The 14971-nt window shown below is 24.9% G+C and overlaps 1 protein-coding gene across 1 annotated transcript in view; it reads left to right on the top strand.

The window, feature by feature from the left end:
• LOC117171639 overlaps window positions 1-14971 on the top strand; it is a 135065-nt gene that overhangs the window by 49947 nt on the left and 70147 nt on the right. The window contains exon 2 of the mRNA XM_033359128.1: window positions 7996-8271. Within this exon, the coding sequence (XP_033215019.1) occupies window positions 8014-8271 (258 nt within the window). The 5' untranslated portion in view covers window positions 7996-8013. The remainder of the gene's footprint in view (window positions 1-7995; window positions 8272-14971) is intronic.

Here is a 14971-nt window from a genome sequence, read left to right as displayed (position 1 = left end):
GATCTACTGTCGGTAAGGTACAATCTCTGATGATATAGCAGATAAATTAAATTTTTTTTAAATAATTACTTGTACCATTAACACCTAGCTAAAAATTAGCGTCATGTTCTTGAATTAAGAGTTCTTATTCTGATCCCTCTAATTGCTTAATTGGAAAAGCACCTGACCGGAAATCAGAAGTTTTGTGGTTCGATTCCCAATGAAGTGAAGATGGAGTAGGATCCTTTTTTCAAGAAATAATTTTAAGTCTTTAACCAATTAGTTGAATTTTTAATTATTTAGATTCATTTTCCAACTGAAAATATGAATTTACACAAAAAAAAACATAAAACACGCAGATTGTTTAATTTTTAAGTAAAAACGATCCATTTTTAACTAAAAATTAAACAGTTAAATTTTAGGTTAAAAAAGTTTGATTTCAACAAAAAAGCACCATTTTTTTAACAAACTAGTCTATGTTTCAAACAACGATTTTTTAAATTTCAAATTAAAAAGATTAAATTTTGATCAGAAAAGACTTTTCATTCCGAATAGTTGATTCGTCTCTGTGAAGAAGATAATTTTACACACAAAAAGACGCATTTTTGAGAAAAAGTTTCATTCTTAAGCCAAATAGTTAAATTTTCAACTTAAAAGATAACTTTCTGAACATAAAAGCTAAATTTTCGTTTGAAGGAATTGATTTTCAATTTGAAAGAAAAACTTTCAAAAAAATGAATAAATGTTCAATCAAAGAGATGGATTTTTAACTAATAATAATTTCAATCTAGTGAAATAATTGTTTATAAACAAGAAAAATTCACCAAAAAATACATAAATCAACCAAATTGTTTTAATTTTAACTACAAAGAACCATTTTTCAACTTAATAGTTCATATTTTAAATAAGAAAATATTTTTATTTTGAATGAAAAATTTCAATTCTGCCAGAAAAGACAAATTGTTTTACAAAATAGTAATCCTCAACCATATTAGTTTAAGTTTCAAGAAAAGAGTTGGATTTTTAACAAAACATAAAGCGAACATTTGACCAAAAGAAATGGATTTTTAAACCATGAAGTTCATTTCCCGCCAAATAGTTAAATTAAAAAAAATATGATAATTTCAAAAAAAAAAAAAAAAATTAAATTTGCATGTGAAAAAATGGATTTTGTACACAAAAGAAATAATTAAATTTCTAGTCAAAGAGTTGGACCTTTAAATAATAAAATAAATTTTTATTGAAGTAGGTTAACTTCCAACCAAGCAGTTTAATTCTTAATCAAGAAGATTAGTTTTCTACTAAAATATGCGAATTTACAAAAAATGAATGAATTTTCAACATAGTTGTTTAATTTTCAATCACAAACGATTAATTTTCAGCCAATAATAGAACAGTTAAATTAAATTAATCTAAAGATAAAATATTTTTAAATATTCATATAAATTTACTATAGTTAAGCAAAACTTATTTTCAATCAAAAAAAGAATTTTTAATCAAACAGGGAAATTCTTAAATAAAAGAGATGAATGCTATTATGAACCAAAAAATAACAGTAGATCTTTCAGTTCAATACAATTAATTTTCAATAAAAAATAGTAGGATTTTCCCATTGTGTTCTATTAATTCAACTCGCTTTTTAGAAAAACATAAGAAAAAGGATAACTGTTCTTTATGAATTTAAACAAAAGCCTGTTAACTCCCTCCCCTATAATATCTAGTGACAGGATTTATATCCGATGGCTTTATAATTACAAATTTTAAAAATATTTTGTGTTGCATTTTTGGAAAATGTTTTAAAACATAGAAAAAGTACGTCTACTGGCCGAACTCAGTTTTTATTTTGTCTAAATTGTGCATTTTTCTTAATTTTCTATTAAATATATAATCAAGGACTGAAATAGAATGAATAAAATTGAATAATAATAATAATAATGAAAACAAAATTTTTTCTAATCTTAAAGTATCTTAATATGATAACACGCAATGTTGTTATTAATTAAATAATTATTTATTTGAATAATTAATAAAATTATTTATTAATTTTTATTAATTTCATAAGCATTCCTTAACCACTGTTATCGTTAATTATACTATATGATAATATCAATACGATTCGTTATTATCGATTAAAGTCTCCCTTCAATATAAAATGAGGAATTAAGACGTACAGCTGAGAAGTTGTACGGAGAAATAATTGATGTTCAAAAAAGTGATTAAACTTTAATAAAAGGAATTTCAGAATGTTCTCCACAACGCCATAATACTAATTACGTTTCTTCACGAGTTCATGAAACTAATCAAAAAGTATTATTTACGGTATCATAGCACGAACAGTGAAAAGAATATAAAGTTCGAAACGAGAAGGACCTGCTGGTGAAGAAGAAAATTATCACCTTTTCTTCATATTTCATAAAAGTTCTTTCGAAAGAATTGTTTCTTAATTTAATTTTTATTACTTACGAATTACGGGAATTAAATGTTTATATTTATTGATGAATATTAGGGATGCTTTTGTACAGACTTCAATCAGCCAATTTTTCTCCTACCCGGGTTTAAAAAATTTTTAAATTAGTTTTTTTTTTAAGTGAAAATTTAAGTGAAGAATGAAGATTCCTGATTTTAGTTGAAAATTCATCTCTTTATTTAAAGACTTCACTATTTGGTCTAAAATTAGTTTTTGCTTGTTAAGAAATTATTTTTTTACTATAAATTTAATAAAGATTCATAATTTTAGTGAGAAATTCTTCTCTTTAGTTAAAGATTTAACTATTTTGTGGAAAATTCTTTTTAAAAATTTTTTTTCCCAAATATTGACTTGAACATACATTTTTTAAAATTTTTCTGATGGTCGAAAATTTACCTTTATGGTTTTATAGTAATCATTTTGGTTGAAAACTTAACTATTCGCCTAAGAGTTGAACTCTTTCCTGAAATTTCCCCTTTTTTTAACGGATTTTCTGGCTCGTTACAACTATCCTTCAATTCTCCTCTGGCTCGTTGAGCAAGCTTTATAAAGAAACTTTTATTCAAACTGTTTCTTTATGTAACATTCCAGTCATTTTTTGTTAAATGATCACCTATAACATTTTTTTAAGTATATTTTTTGGCAAAAAATTACCTATTTTTATAAAACTCATTTTTTTAAACTAATCATAAACTTTTCCATTTTTTGATTGAAAATTAATCTCTTTTAGTTAAAATTTTTAAATAATTGGTATAAACTTTAATTATTTTGTTAAAAATTCCTCTTTTTGGTATAGTATTTTTCTTTGTTCAAATATTTAACTACATGGCCGAAAGTTGAACTCTTTTGTTAGAAATTTACTTTTTTGGATGAAGGTTTATTTTTTTAATCTTATATTCATCTGCATGTTTTTCATTTTATATGAAAAGTAATCTCCTTCATTTCAGATTAAAGTATTTTGTTAACAATTAGTTTTATTTCGGGTTGAAAATAAATGTTTTAACTTAAAATTTAAATATTCTTCTTTGGTTGAAAATTAATCTTCTTGGTTAAAAATTCATATTTTTTGTTGGAAATTCAAGTACTTGGTTAAAAGTTCAGCTCTTTCATTAAAAGTTTTTTTTTCGTTTGAGATTCATTATATTTGATAGAGAATTCGTTTGTTTTGTGAAACATTAATTTTTTAACTGAAAATTTAACTTTTCTATTTTTCCTTGAAGATTGATCTTTTTCAGTGGGAATTTCAACTTAACCCTTAAACTTTCCTCTTTTTTAGTCGTAGTAAACTGTTTTTGATTGAAAATAAATATCTTCTTGGATTACAATATCAACTGTTACATTTCTGGCTAAAAAATCTTCTTTGTTTAATTGAAATTTCATGTATTTCCTTCAAAATTCGTCTTTCAGAAAACTTGATCTTCTTGATTGAAAGTTGAACTCATTTTTTGAAAACAAATTTTTGTTATAGATTTATTATTTTGGTTAAAAAGTTAACTTTTCGATTGACCGCAGCGGCACTATATCGTCGAATATCAGCTTCTTTATTAAAAATTAATTCTTTTTTTTCCAGTTGAAGATTCATAATTTTAGTGCAAAATTATATATTTTAGTAGGTTGAAAGTTCACCTTTTTTGTTCAAAATTATCTTACTTAGATGAAAATCTAATTTTTTGTTGAAAATTCAACAAATTTGTTTGAACATCATTCTTCTGGGATTAGAGTTTCTTCTTCTTGAAAATTCATATTTACGGGTTGAGCACCAAACTATCTTGTTCAAAATTCGTCCTGTTTTATTAAATTTTATCAACTATTATATTTTTCGGTAAGTCAGAATTTATTTTTGGAAAAATTCAACTACTTGTTTTTGAGTTGAACTTTTTTCGAAAATTTTTTTAGTTTCAAATTCGTAAGTTTAGTTTTAAAATTAATTTTTTTGGCTGAAAATTTAATTATTTTAGTTTTTGTTCAAACTTGATCTTTTTTTTAATATCCAACTATTTGCTATTTGGTTGAAAAATGGTATTTTCTGGTAGAAAACTAATTTTTGTTAAAAGATTAAAATTAATTTTCTAATGAAAACGTAAGTATTTCATTTTTGGCAAAAGTTAATCTTTTTCTTTAAAATTCATATATTTTGTTGAAAATTGTTTTCTGTTCCTTTTAGTTGACAATTTAACTTTTTTTTTTAATTTAGCTGTTTTTAAAATATATGATGTTGGTCCTAGGAATCCATAAATTTTCCGAAATTGGGAGATCTAAAGAAACTCTTTCAGAAATAAAATGAATTTCTAGCGTCATAAAGATTCGTTACCCTTTATAGTAATACTAAAAATATCTTCCCACCTCAAATTTTAGAATTTTCTAAAATATTGTGAATATTCCAAGATTTCGAAAAGTCTGTTTTTAAGAGTTTTTTTTATTTTGTGAATATGACATTTGATGAAATTGTTCGCGTCATCAAGCCGCAATTATTGATCTGTTTACGACCTTCCGATGACCATTCTTGATTATTCATAAGCTGCATAGAAAGTTTAGAAAAAAGTTACATTGTTCTTATAATGTTTTAATTTGGAATATAAAATTACTCTAAGTTAAAAAGTTATGCATTGTAAGAAAATACATTTTTTTTATTACTTTAGCGAGCTCTCTAATTTTCTGAAAAAAAGATTCTCGGTAAGACAAAGACAGAAGTTTAAGAAATATCAAAATTTTCAATTTTTTTTTTACTTTTTAGGAAGAAACATCCCTCTATGATTAAACAAATTTGTTTTACGCCTATGGGAAAGGAAAATGTTCTAATAAAGGGCACTAATAAATACACACACAGTAAAAAAAATCGACTGTACTTCGCAGCGGTATTTTTTGGTTTGCTGAAAGTTTCTTTGATCATGTTTCCAATAGCTATTTACGAAACTCTAACGAAGAAAACTGATTCCAGCCAATTATTTAATGCAATTTTAGCTCGATTGAAAAAAGCTTTTTCCCCGTGTTGTGAAATTGTCAACAAGTTAGTATTTAGTTCGTATTCATCTGGGTTAAATAAATTAACTTTTCAAGCGATTTAAATTCTCCTCTCCACTTTTCCATTTCGAACATCCAGGTGATAATTGAAAGTAATTTATAAAAAATTTTTTATAAAAATTCAGATTAAAAAATATTTTCAAACGGAAAATTAAAATCTATTAGGAAAAAGCACCACGATTTTTATGGCTGAGAAGAAATTAAACCTAAGGAGATGTAATAGAGTGCTTCATGAAATCCTTTTTTTTCGACTCTCTCAAACCTTGGCTCCGAATTTTTTTCTTTTAACAGGCAAATGATGCCCGAATTTAAAAATTTTAAAAACTGTCTAGAGGTCGTTGTGGAGATTTTTATGTCAAAAATACGGAATTTTACAGTATTTAAATTTTTATTCCTATAATTTTAATTATCCAGTCTTGTACATTTCATAGAATTACTTACCTTAATTGAAACAATTTCTAATATCAGAAAAAAGAATGAAAGGAATTATAACTCTATAATTAAATTTTTTTTAAATTATCTACAAATTATTGTAAAACGTAATTCTGCAATACCTTATTTTTGATATTTAATTTAACAAAAATTTTGAACTAATAAAATATAACGAAGTTTTTAAAATATTTAACTGAAAATTCATAATTAACGCAAAATTTAGAAAAAAGCTGTTCAAGAATGTTAATAGGCTTTAAATAAATTCAAAAAATTTGAAATACTTTTTTATTTTCAAAATTTAATTTTAAACCAAAGTTGGAAAAAATAGCGAAACATTTCAAATTATTACCTAAAATTTGAACAAAAAATATAGAATATTAATAGCAAAATTGTTTAATTTTGCAAGATTAGAAACATTTAGAAAAAATTAGTTAGTTAAAGAGATGTTTAGAAGCTTTACAAATATTTAAAACTAATTTAAATCTTGAGAATTCCTGGAAATTTTTCCTTCTGATTATTTTATGTTTTAAGGAAACCATTTCAAAAAATTATTTTAAAAAGATTTTATAACATTTCAAAATATTTGCAAACACATAAAAAAATAATCAATCGCACAAACCAATCAAATAAAAAAATGATCAATAATCAATTTTCCATTTGTGAAAGACTTTTCAAAAGTTGAGTAATAATTAGATTCAGTTTAACATATATTTAGGAATTATAGATTCTTTCAAGATCAAAAACATTTTTAAACATTGAAAGGTTTCAGAAAATTTCTCAAATATTTTTATTTTTCCTTTCAAAATTCTCAGTCATAAATATGTTTTAAGGTGACACAAATTATGCTTTAAATTTCGTAAAATGCTTTAAAGTAAACAAAATTATAAAAATTTTCTAGACACTTTTTCGAAATGCCTGAAATATTCAAAAACCTTTTTTAAATATCTTAAGAATTCAAGAAAAGATAGTTTTATATTACCTTAAAAACATATAAGCAAAATAAATTTGAATAATGAATACTTAATGGAGATTTTTGTTTTGTATTAAACATTATTTTTCTCCGAAAATTATAACTTGGTTGCAATTTTTTTCTTCCTTGTCTAAAAATTATTTTTAGTTGAAAATAATACATGATAATAATAATTCAAAAACATGGAAGTGATAATTAATTATATTAACAAGCCCTAGAAATAAGTAAGCTTAAAAAATAAATAGGTATTTCAGATTTTTATATTGCATTAAAGTTACCGCAGACTTTCCTTTCACACGAATTACACGATTTTTTAATTTCGTTAAAGAACTATTTTTGAATTTGTAGGATGAGAATTTTCTAAGTTTTTGAGTAAGATCTGTAATATTTCCTCTAATTTTAATTTAAAATAATTAGGGATGTATTGGATATGTTGATTTCAAGTTTATCATAAAGTCGCAACTTTAAGGATGTTACAAACTTTAAAAAATGGTCTTTAACAATAAAAATGCGAAGATTAGATCGCACTGTTATAAATTATTTTTTGTAATATATTGTACAAGATGAACTAGTTAAAATGATAAAAATGGAAACTTAAAAAAATTTTAAGGTCAATATTTTTGGCTAAGAACCTCCATTGAGATTTCTAAATATTAAAAAAAATTATAATTAATATTTTCTCTCACCAAGAGAACAAAAGTTACAATTTAGAAAAAATGACTTTGCGATTCAAATAAAATCCGTTTGAATTGGAGAAAAACATTCATTTTCTCTCAGTCAAAGAAAAAATTCTGTGATGCAAAGAAATTTCTTTAATCTTTAACAAAATTTGTTTGGTTCAAAGAAATCTTCCTTTGTTGTAATGAAAGTTTATTTTTAACTTAAATGATTTTTCTCATTTTTAAATTATTTTTAAATAAATAAAAAAATATATGTTAAAGAAATGATTACTTTAATTCAAGAGCACCGATTCAAGGTCTTAAAAAATCTAAAAAAGAAAAAATTCCATGAGGCACTCTAACGTCGTAAACTCTGATGCACTCTACTCCCAATTAGAGTCCGTCTATATGTCCTTGAAAGTTATGAAGTTGATCCTAATTGCAACATTTATATCTTATTTTTGCAGGAAAAATAAAATGGAAAAATGATGCTCCATCGCAGCACGTCATCGCGACGTAAACGAACGTCGCGAAATATCGGAAATTCGTCTCCGAGTCAACCATCCACTGTAGGTGGTCGCAGGGCTTCTTTGGCATCTGTTTCTTCTGTGATCCCCATCTCGGAAGCTTCTTCTGATTCCTTGTCCAATTTAGTCACCATGGAAAGACAGAGGGTTCCAAGAAGAGGCAGCACTGTCCCTAATATTAGTCTCGATCTAGACACCAGTGATTCACCTGAGGAGGTATATATTTTTGATTGATTTATATATTTTTGAACATACCCTCAGCTGGAGCTAAGCGGCACCTACGTCAGAAAAAACGGTGCATTTGCGGGTGAGAACGATACGTACGCGGATGAGTGCGGTGCCTATACGGGTGAGTGCGGTGCGTTTACGGGTGAGTGCGGTGTGTCTGGGGATGAAAACGGTGCTCAGCGGATCAGAAAAGGATTTTCGCAGAAAATAAATCTTTTGCTCACAATTCTCAACGTGTTTACTTTTTATTTTTCAATCACTTAGATACTTATTTGTTAAACTTTATATTAATAGACACTAGCTTCCAGTTACACGTAAAAACTGCGTTTACATAAAAATGCTTATACAAAATGAGCTGCTACTAAAAGACAACATAATTATTTTCCTTTGTCCTGCCTTTGTTATAATTTTCAAATATAAACAATTTTCCTCTATTTTTCACCAATTAAACCCGATTTATTCATAAATCCGTGAGTGCAGTGGGTCCGTCGGTGCCTCCGCAATCGGCACAGACCGCAAGGGGCGCAAATAAACAAATAAATTTTCAATTACAAACTAAACCGTTAACATTTCACATTTCGGACTCACCACGCTTATGAAACTTTTTGACCATGTCTTCAACAAAGCAACTACTTTACTACTGCTACTTTACTTTGGTCTGAAAAAAACAATGATGATACAATTCTTGCAAATTGCTCGCTAATGCAATTACATTTTTATTTATTTTTTATTCTTTGATGATTCTTCGACATAACATATCTGCTATCTCGAAAATCGAAATTTTTAAACTTTTCATGAGTTTAAAAATTTCCAAATATTGCAAAGCTTTCAAAAGTTTTGATGAAATTTTAAGGGATTTAAAAAACTTCGAGATAAATCATGAGGTTTCAAAGTATTTCAGCTGATTTTCTGCATTTGACTTCTATGGTTTCAGTTGAATTTTATGTGGTTAATTTTTGCTTATATATTTTTTTTGCACAACTAAAATTAATAATGTTATAATAATATTATTATTAATAGTATAGTTTTTATCGAAAAAAATAATGATCTTAGGGTTTCGTTTACAAGATTTGTTCATAAAGGTTATAAATCATTATTTTACCAAGATTTCATATCAAATATCAAACAGCTTTACAGTTATATAAAATATAAAATATAAAATATAAAATATAAATTATAAAATATAAAATATAAAACTTAAATATGAAATACAAAATTTGAAATTAATATATACATCAAATTTAAAATGAAAATAATCAAATATAAATAAGAGATTTAAAAAAAGTCTTTAATAAAAAGTCTATTTTGACAAAAACGCCAGAATTGTATTTTTCACTATTTGTTATTTAATTTGCTTTCCTATAAAACAAATCCTTTTACATGGCCACGGGAATTTTTTGTCAAAGAATTCAATTTCTGAATTTTTCTTATGAATCTTAGATAGATATTTTTTCTTAATATGTTATGGTTTGGCCATAATTGAAAAAATAAAATCGGTAAAATAAAAAAGGGTTATCTAATTAATTCTATTTCATATTCCCAGCAGCATTTTGAAAAGATGAAAAGTTTATTTTATGAAAAAAATCTAATTTTTTTTCATTTCATCCAATATTTATAAAAATGCGAGCTTACATTAAAAAGACATTCAGTAACTTTTCTGTGTACTGAACTTTTTTGACTGCACACAAATTTGTATTCAAAAAATTAATTTTTTGTACAATCAAACAATTTTCTTATAATTTTTTTGTGTCTGTCATTTGTTAGCTCCAGGATAAAAGATTAAATGCAACAACATTTTTAAAATTTTTAAATGGGTCTCATCTTCAATGAAAACTATATTTTTCAAAACAATATATATCCCAAAAAGTAATGAGATCTTGGTATTTGCTTAGGATTATTTTTAATAATAATAATTTTGTTTATTAAATCAGTTACATAGATTTCGTATACATTTTTTAATGAATTTTCAACAATTCGAAGTTCATTTGTAGTTCTTTCAATTGATAAAAATAGTTATAATTTGATTTTTTCTTTTTCTCCAATTTATTCATTATTATATAGAATTGTTTTAATACACAATAACAAAAATTGGCAACCTTAAATTTGTTAGATGTTTTATGCTTTTAATATAAATATAAGAAATTAAAAGTTAATCGGTGGACTTTGTTAACCTTTCTAGTGATAATTTAGTGAACTATGTTGCATTTACATGAAAAATTTAATTGTTATAAACACATTTTATAAATTCACTTCTATTTCATCCAATATTGACAAAAATGCATGCTTACATCAAAAAAATATTCAGTAACTTTTTTGGGTACTTAACTTTTTTTGTCTGCACAAGAAATTTTATTTTTAAAAAATAATTTTCTGAGCGAGCAAACATTTATCTTACAATTTTTTTGTATCTGTTGTTTCTTAGTTCTACGCTTAAAGATTGAATGCAATAATATTTTTAAAATTTTTAAATGGGTGTCTTCTTTAATGAAAACTATAATTTTCAAGAAATTATATTGAATCAAAACATATAGAAATCATCATTAAATAATCCTTCTTTAAAATGTTTTTGATCGTTCTGTAGGGAAATATCTAAGAAAACAGTTTTAATCCTCAAATGTTTAAATTATTAATATCTTTGAAATAAAAAAAAAAGTTTCTGGGGTCTATTTTAATAGGTGAATTTTGCGTATTTCACCGAAATGATCTGCACTTTTACAGATTTTACAAAGGGTTAAACTGGATAAAAAAATCCTAAAAACTTTGAAGAATTGCTTCTGTTTTCATAAAGGCTTAGAAAATGTTATAAATCTAAATTCTACAATTTCTCACACATCCATCGACAAATTATCTTTAGAATTTTAAAGACCATTTTGAATATTAAAAGCCTTCACAAAAGTTTTTAGTTTTTTTTTTCGTCAAGTCTAACTCTTTTGCCAATTTTGTATACAAAACTACCAGAAAAAAGATTAGACGATTTCAGTAAAAAGAGCTGTATTTACCCTTAAAAATGAATACTAGTATCTTACAAAGAGTGAAGTAATTCTGAAGATATTTGTAATTTAAAAAGTAGGTGGATTCTTCAGGTTTTATCGATATTTCCCTATAATATTTTAAAATATTTAAAAATGATATCATTTTTATAAATTTTGCAATATATAACACAAATTACAAATTTTTGAGAAATATCAAAGTACCCAAACTTTTAATTAGGATCATAAAAGAATTACAAAAGTTCATTTGTCGAAAAAAATGTTTTCGCGGCCATAAAAATGATTTTTCTCGTATAAATATCACTGGATGTATCTCTTATAAATGTTCAAACGTAACAGCAAGGAGGTGGTAAAAAATGGAAATTTAGGATGTTTTTTAAAATTAGTCACCAGAATCTGAAACTAAAATTCTCACCTTCGTGGAAAAAATTTTTATTTCAAGTCTTCTGTATCACGTCTGTCTGCCTATCTGATTAAAAATGAATATACTGTGAATCATTTTTATTTAATTCAAATCATAATTCAAATAATAGAAATTATAAAGCTCACCGTATATTTTTCAGAATGCGGGAAATTACTCATTAAATCATAGACGAAAAAAGAGGTCACTTATAATAAAAAAGAAGAATTATTCTTTGGGGTTGGTAATTAAACGTAAGCTTTCCCCTTAACTTTTTTAACGAACGAGCAGCATTTATTTTTGAAAGCTTTGATCTCTAGAGTGCAATGTAGCATTTTCACAGATTTTTCTAAATTTACCAAAAGATTGAGCTGCAACGTTCTGGAAATTTAATCTTCATAAATAAATTGATGCGAAATTCTTTTGAAATGACTCTTTTATGAGAAACAATCACTACTAAATGTTCCACACAATACAATAGCAACTTGATTTTCCAGCCCCGCAAACGATTTTTTCAATTCACGCTGGAATAGCATCACTGATCAAGCGGAAATCCTCGCACCAGAACCCCATTTCATACATATACAGTCGAAATTTATCCGATATTGCACAGTGCGATGAAATAAGAAAAGCGAGGTTCAAAATTATTTGTAAAAGGCGATTTTGATGTTTTGGATTTATTTTTTTCAAAAAATTAGGCATTCAGTTTTAAAGAGAATAATGTCGCCCTATTTTTCAAATTTTATTTTTTTAAGCATTTACGTTAATTCAAGCAGCCAACAAATCAAAAGCTTGCAAAATTTGTTTTTTTACTTAATTTGCCTGAAGTCATGTGATCAATATTGTTTCACGATGTTAATTTTATAATAAACAAATTTTATAAACACATGCTCAGTGTGAAGGCAAATTTTTAGGATTGAAAATCAATTCAAGAGACTACATTCAGCAATTTAATAAATAGAAAATTATTTTAAATATAGGAGGACAAATTTTCATCACTAAACATCACTGATATCATCATATAAGAAACATTAAGAAAAAAAACATTTATTTTTGCCTTCAAATGTCCAAACTTAGCATTTGTTTATTTAATTTGCTTATAAAAGTAATAAACAATATCGCATGACAATTTCTCAAAGTTAAATATCATTGATGACATCATTTCAAGAAAATTAAGAGAAAACTATTTCTTTTTGCCTTTAAATGTCTACACTGGTCATTTGTTTACATAATATGTTTATAAAATTGATAAAAATATCGGATTTAAAATATCATAATTAAAAATTACTGACAAAATAATTTCAATAAAATTGAGATAAAATACTAATTCTCTCTGCCTTTAAATATCTACATTGGGAAATTGTTTATAAAATTGATTAACAAATATCAGATCACAAATATTTATCATTGAACATCACTGACAACATAATTTCAACAAAATAAAAAATAAACTTTTTCTCTCTGCTTTTAAATATCAAACTTTTTTTCAGGTTATTCTTTAATGAAATTAAAAACAAATATCGGATGACGAATTGTTATGATCAATTGTTAGTTTGTCAATAAAAATAAAGTAATTCAAAGACAAAAGTTTACTTTGAAAAAGGAAAATCGATCATGTAGAATTTTTGTTAATTAATTTCTTTATAACAATTAAGTAGGAAAAAAGTTGCCAAGAAAATCTAAAAAAAGGGAAAGAATCAACTTTCTTCGCTATTTGCAATAAAATAAATATTAAGAAAAATAAAAAATTGAAAATCGGACAAAATAATACTTTTTTAAACTGAATTCTAATTAAAGAAACAAATATTTCATCCTATTGTGTGATGCCCGCGAAGAAGCAAATCCTAGCATATCTTTCCAACGTTCCACGCATTTTTTCACAATAAAAATAAATCTATCTCTTAAACTAATAAAGTCTTACAAAATTCCAGGGAAGTTTCCTTTCTTTTAAATGTTTTACTATAATAACATTTTTTATTTAGATTTCAAGGTATATTTTAATTGATTTATCATTTCGAAAAAATAATTTAAAAAAAACGTGTATTTTAATATATTTTAAAACATTTCAAATAATTTCTGAAAATTTTGAAAAGTAGTTTGGAATATTTTTCACATATTTAAACCAACATGTAAATTTCTGTAGATTAACAATAAAATATATGACACTTTAAGAGAATAAAATTATTTTCCTAATTTTTCTACGAATTTATATAATATTTTGTTTTACAACATTTATTTTGAGTGAATATTTAAAAGATTCGGAAAGATTCAAACTTTTTTACAAATTATAAAAAAAGAATCTGGCAAAGCCTAATCCATAATACAGAACAAAACGAAGCTTTCCAATGATTTCAAAATACAATTTTTAATAAATTTCATAGAAGTTAAAGGGCTTCAAGATTGAACAATTAGTTTTAGGAGCATGTTTAAAAAGATTTTAAAACATTGCAAAAGATTTTCAAAATTGTCAAGAAACAATCTGGATGACTTTAAAAAAATTTGAGGAATAATTTAGATAATTTTAAATTAAATTGAGGAATTTTTAAAGTTTTGAAAGAATTGAAAATAATTTAAAACTAAAATATTTTCGAAAATTTATACATTTTGTCCAAGCTCTAAAAAGTAAAAAAATTTTCTGAGGTGACTCAAATTTTTCTTTAAATTTGGTAAAATTCTATTAAATAAAAAAAACTTAAAAAAATTACGTTTATATAACCTTAAATCAACTGAACCTTATTATTATTCTTATTATTATTATTATTATTATTATTATTATTATTCACATTTTCGTTATAGTATGCAATTGATCCCTCTGCTGAAAAATGTAACAATTTTGTTGAAAATTTCTGGAAATTGTTTTGTTCTCTGAAGGAAATTAGAATAACAAAAAATATTCCAGCATCGAGTTCTAATAACCAAATTCTCCTAATTTTAAAATATTTTTAAGTCACTGATATCGAACAAATAAAACCCTAACATTAAATTTTCTTATCTTTTTTTTATATCCTGAGAGCATTAATTTGAGTCATACTCTAAGAAAATTAAGATGAAAGAAAAGTTTTCAGGAAAGGGTTGTTCTTATCCGTGAAATATTCAATCCCTTCCCCTTTTCCGCCAAGTAATTATTAACAAAAAAAGTACAATTTAAATAGGAAAAAGATTTTTTGAAGCTTGATTTTTCTACTTTATTACATTCTGCACTACTTTGAATTATTTTTATCTAATATATTAAACATTAATATTATTGGTCGAGAAGTTAACTATGTTGTTGAAAATTCTTTTATCTGTTTGTTTGAAA

The sequence above is a fragment of the Belonocnema kinseyi genome, chromosome 4, assembly GCF_010883055.1.
Source record: "Belonocnema kinseyi isolate 2016_QV_RU_SX_M_011 chromosome 4, B_treatae_v1, whole genome shotgun sequence".
In the NCBI taxonomy this organism is placed as follows: Eukaryota; Metazoa; Arthropoda; class Insecta; order Hymenoptera; family Cynipidae; genus Belonocnema; species Belonocnema kinseyi.
This window is presented reverse-complemented; position numbering and strand designations above follow the sequence as displayed.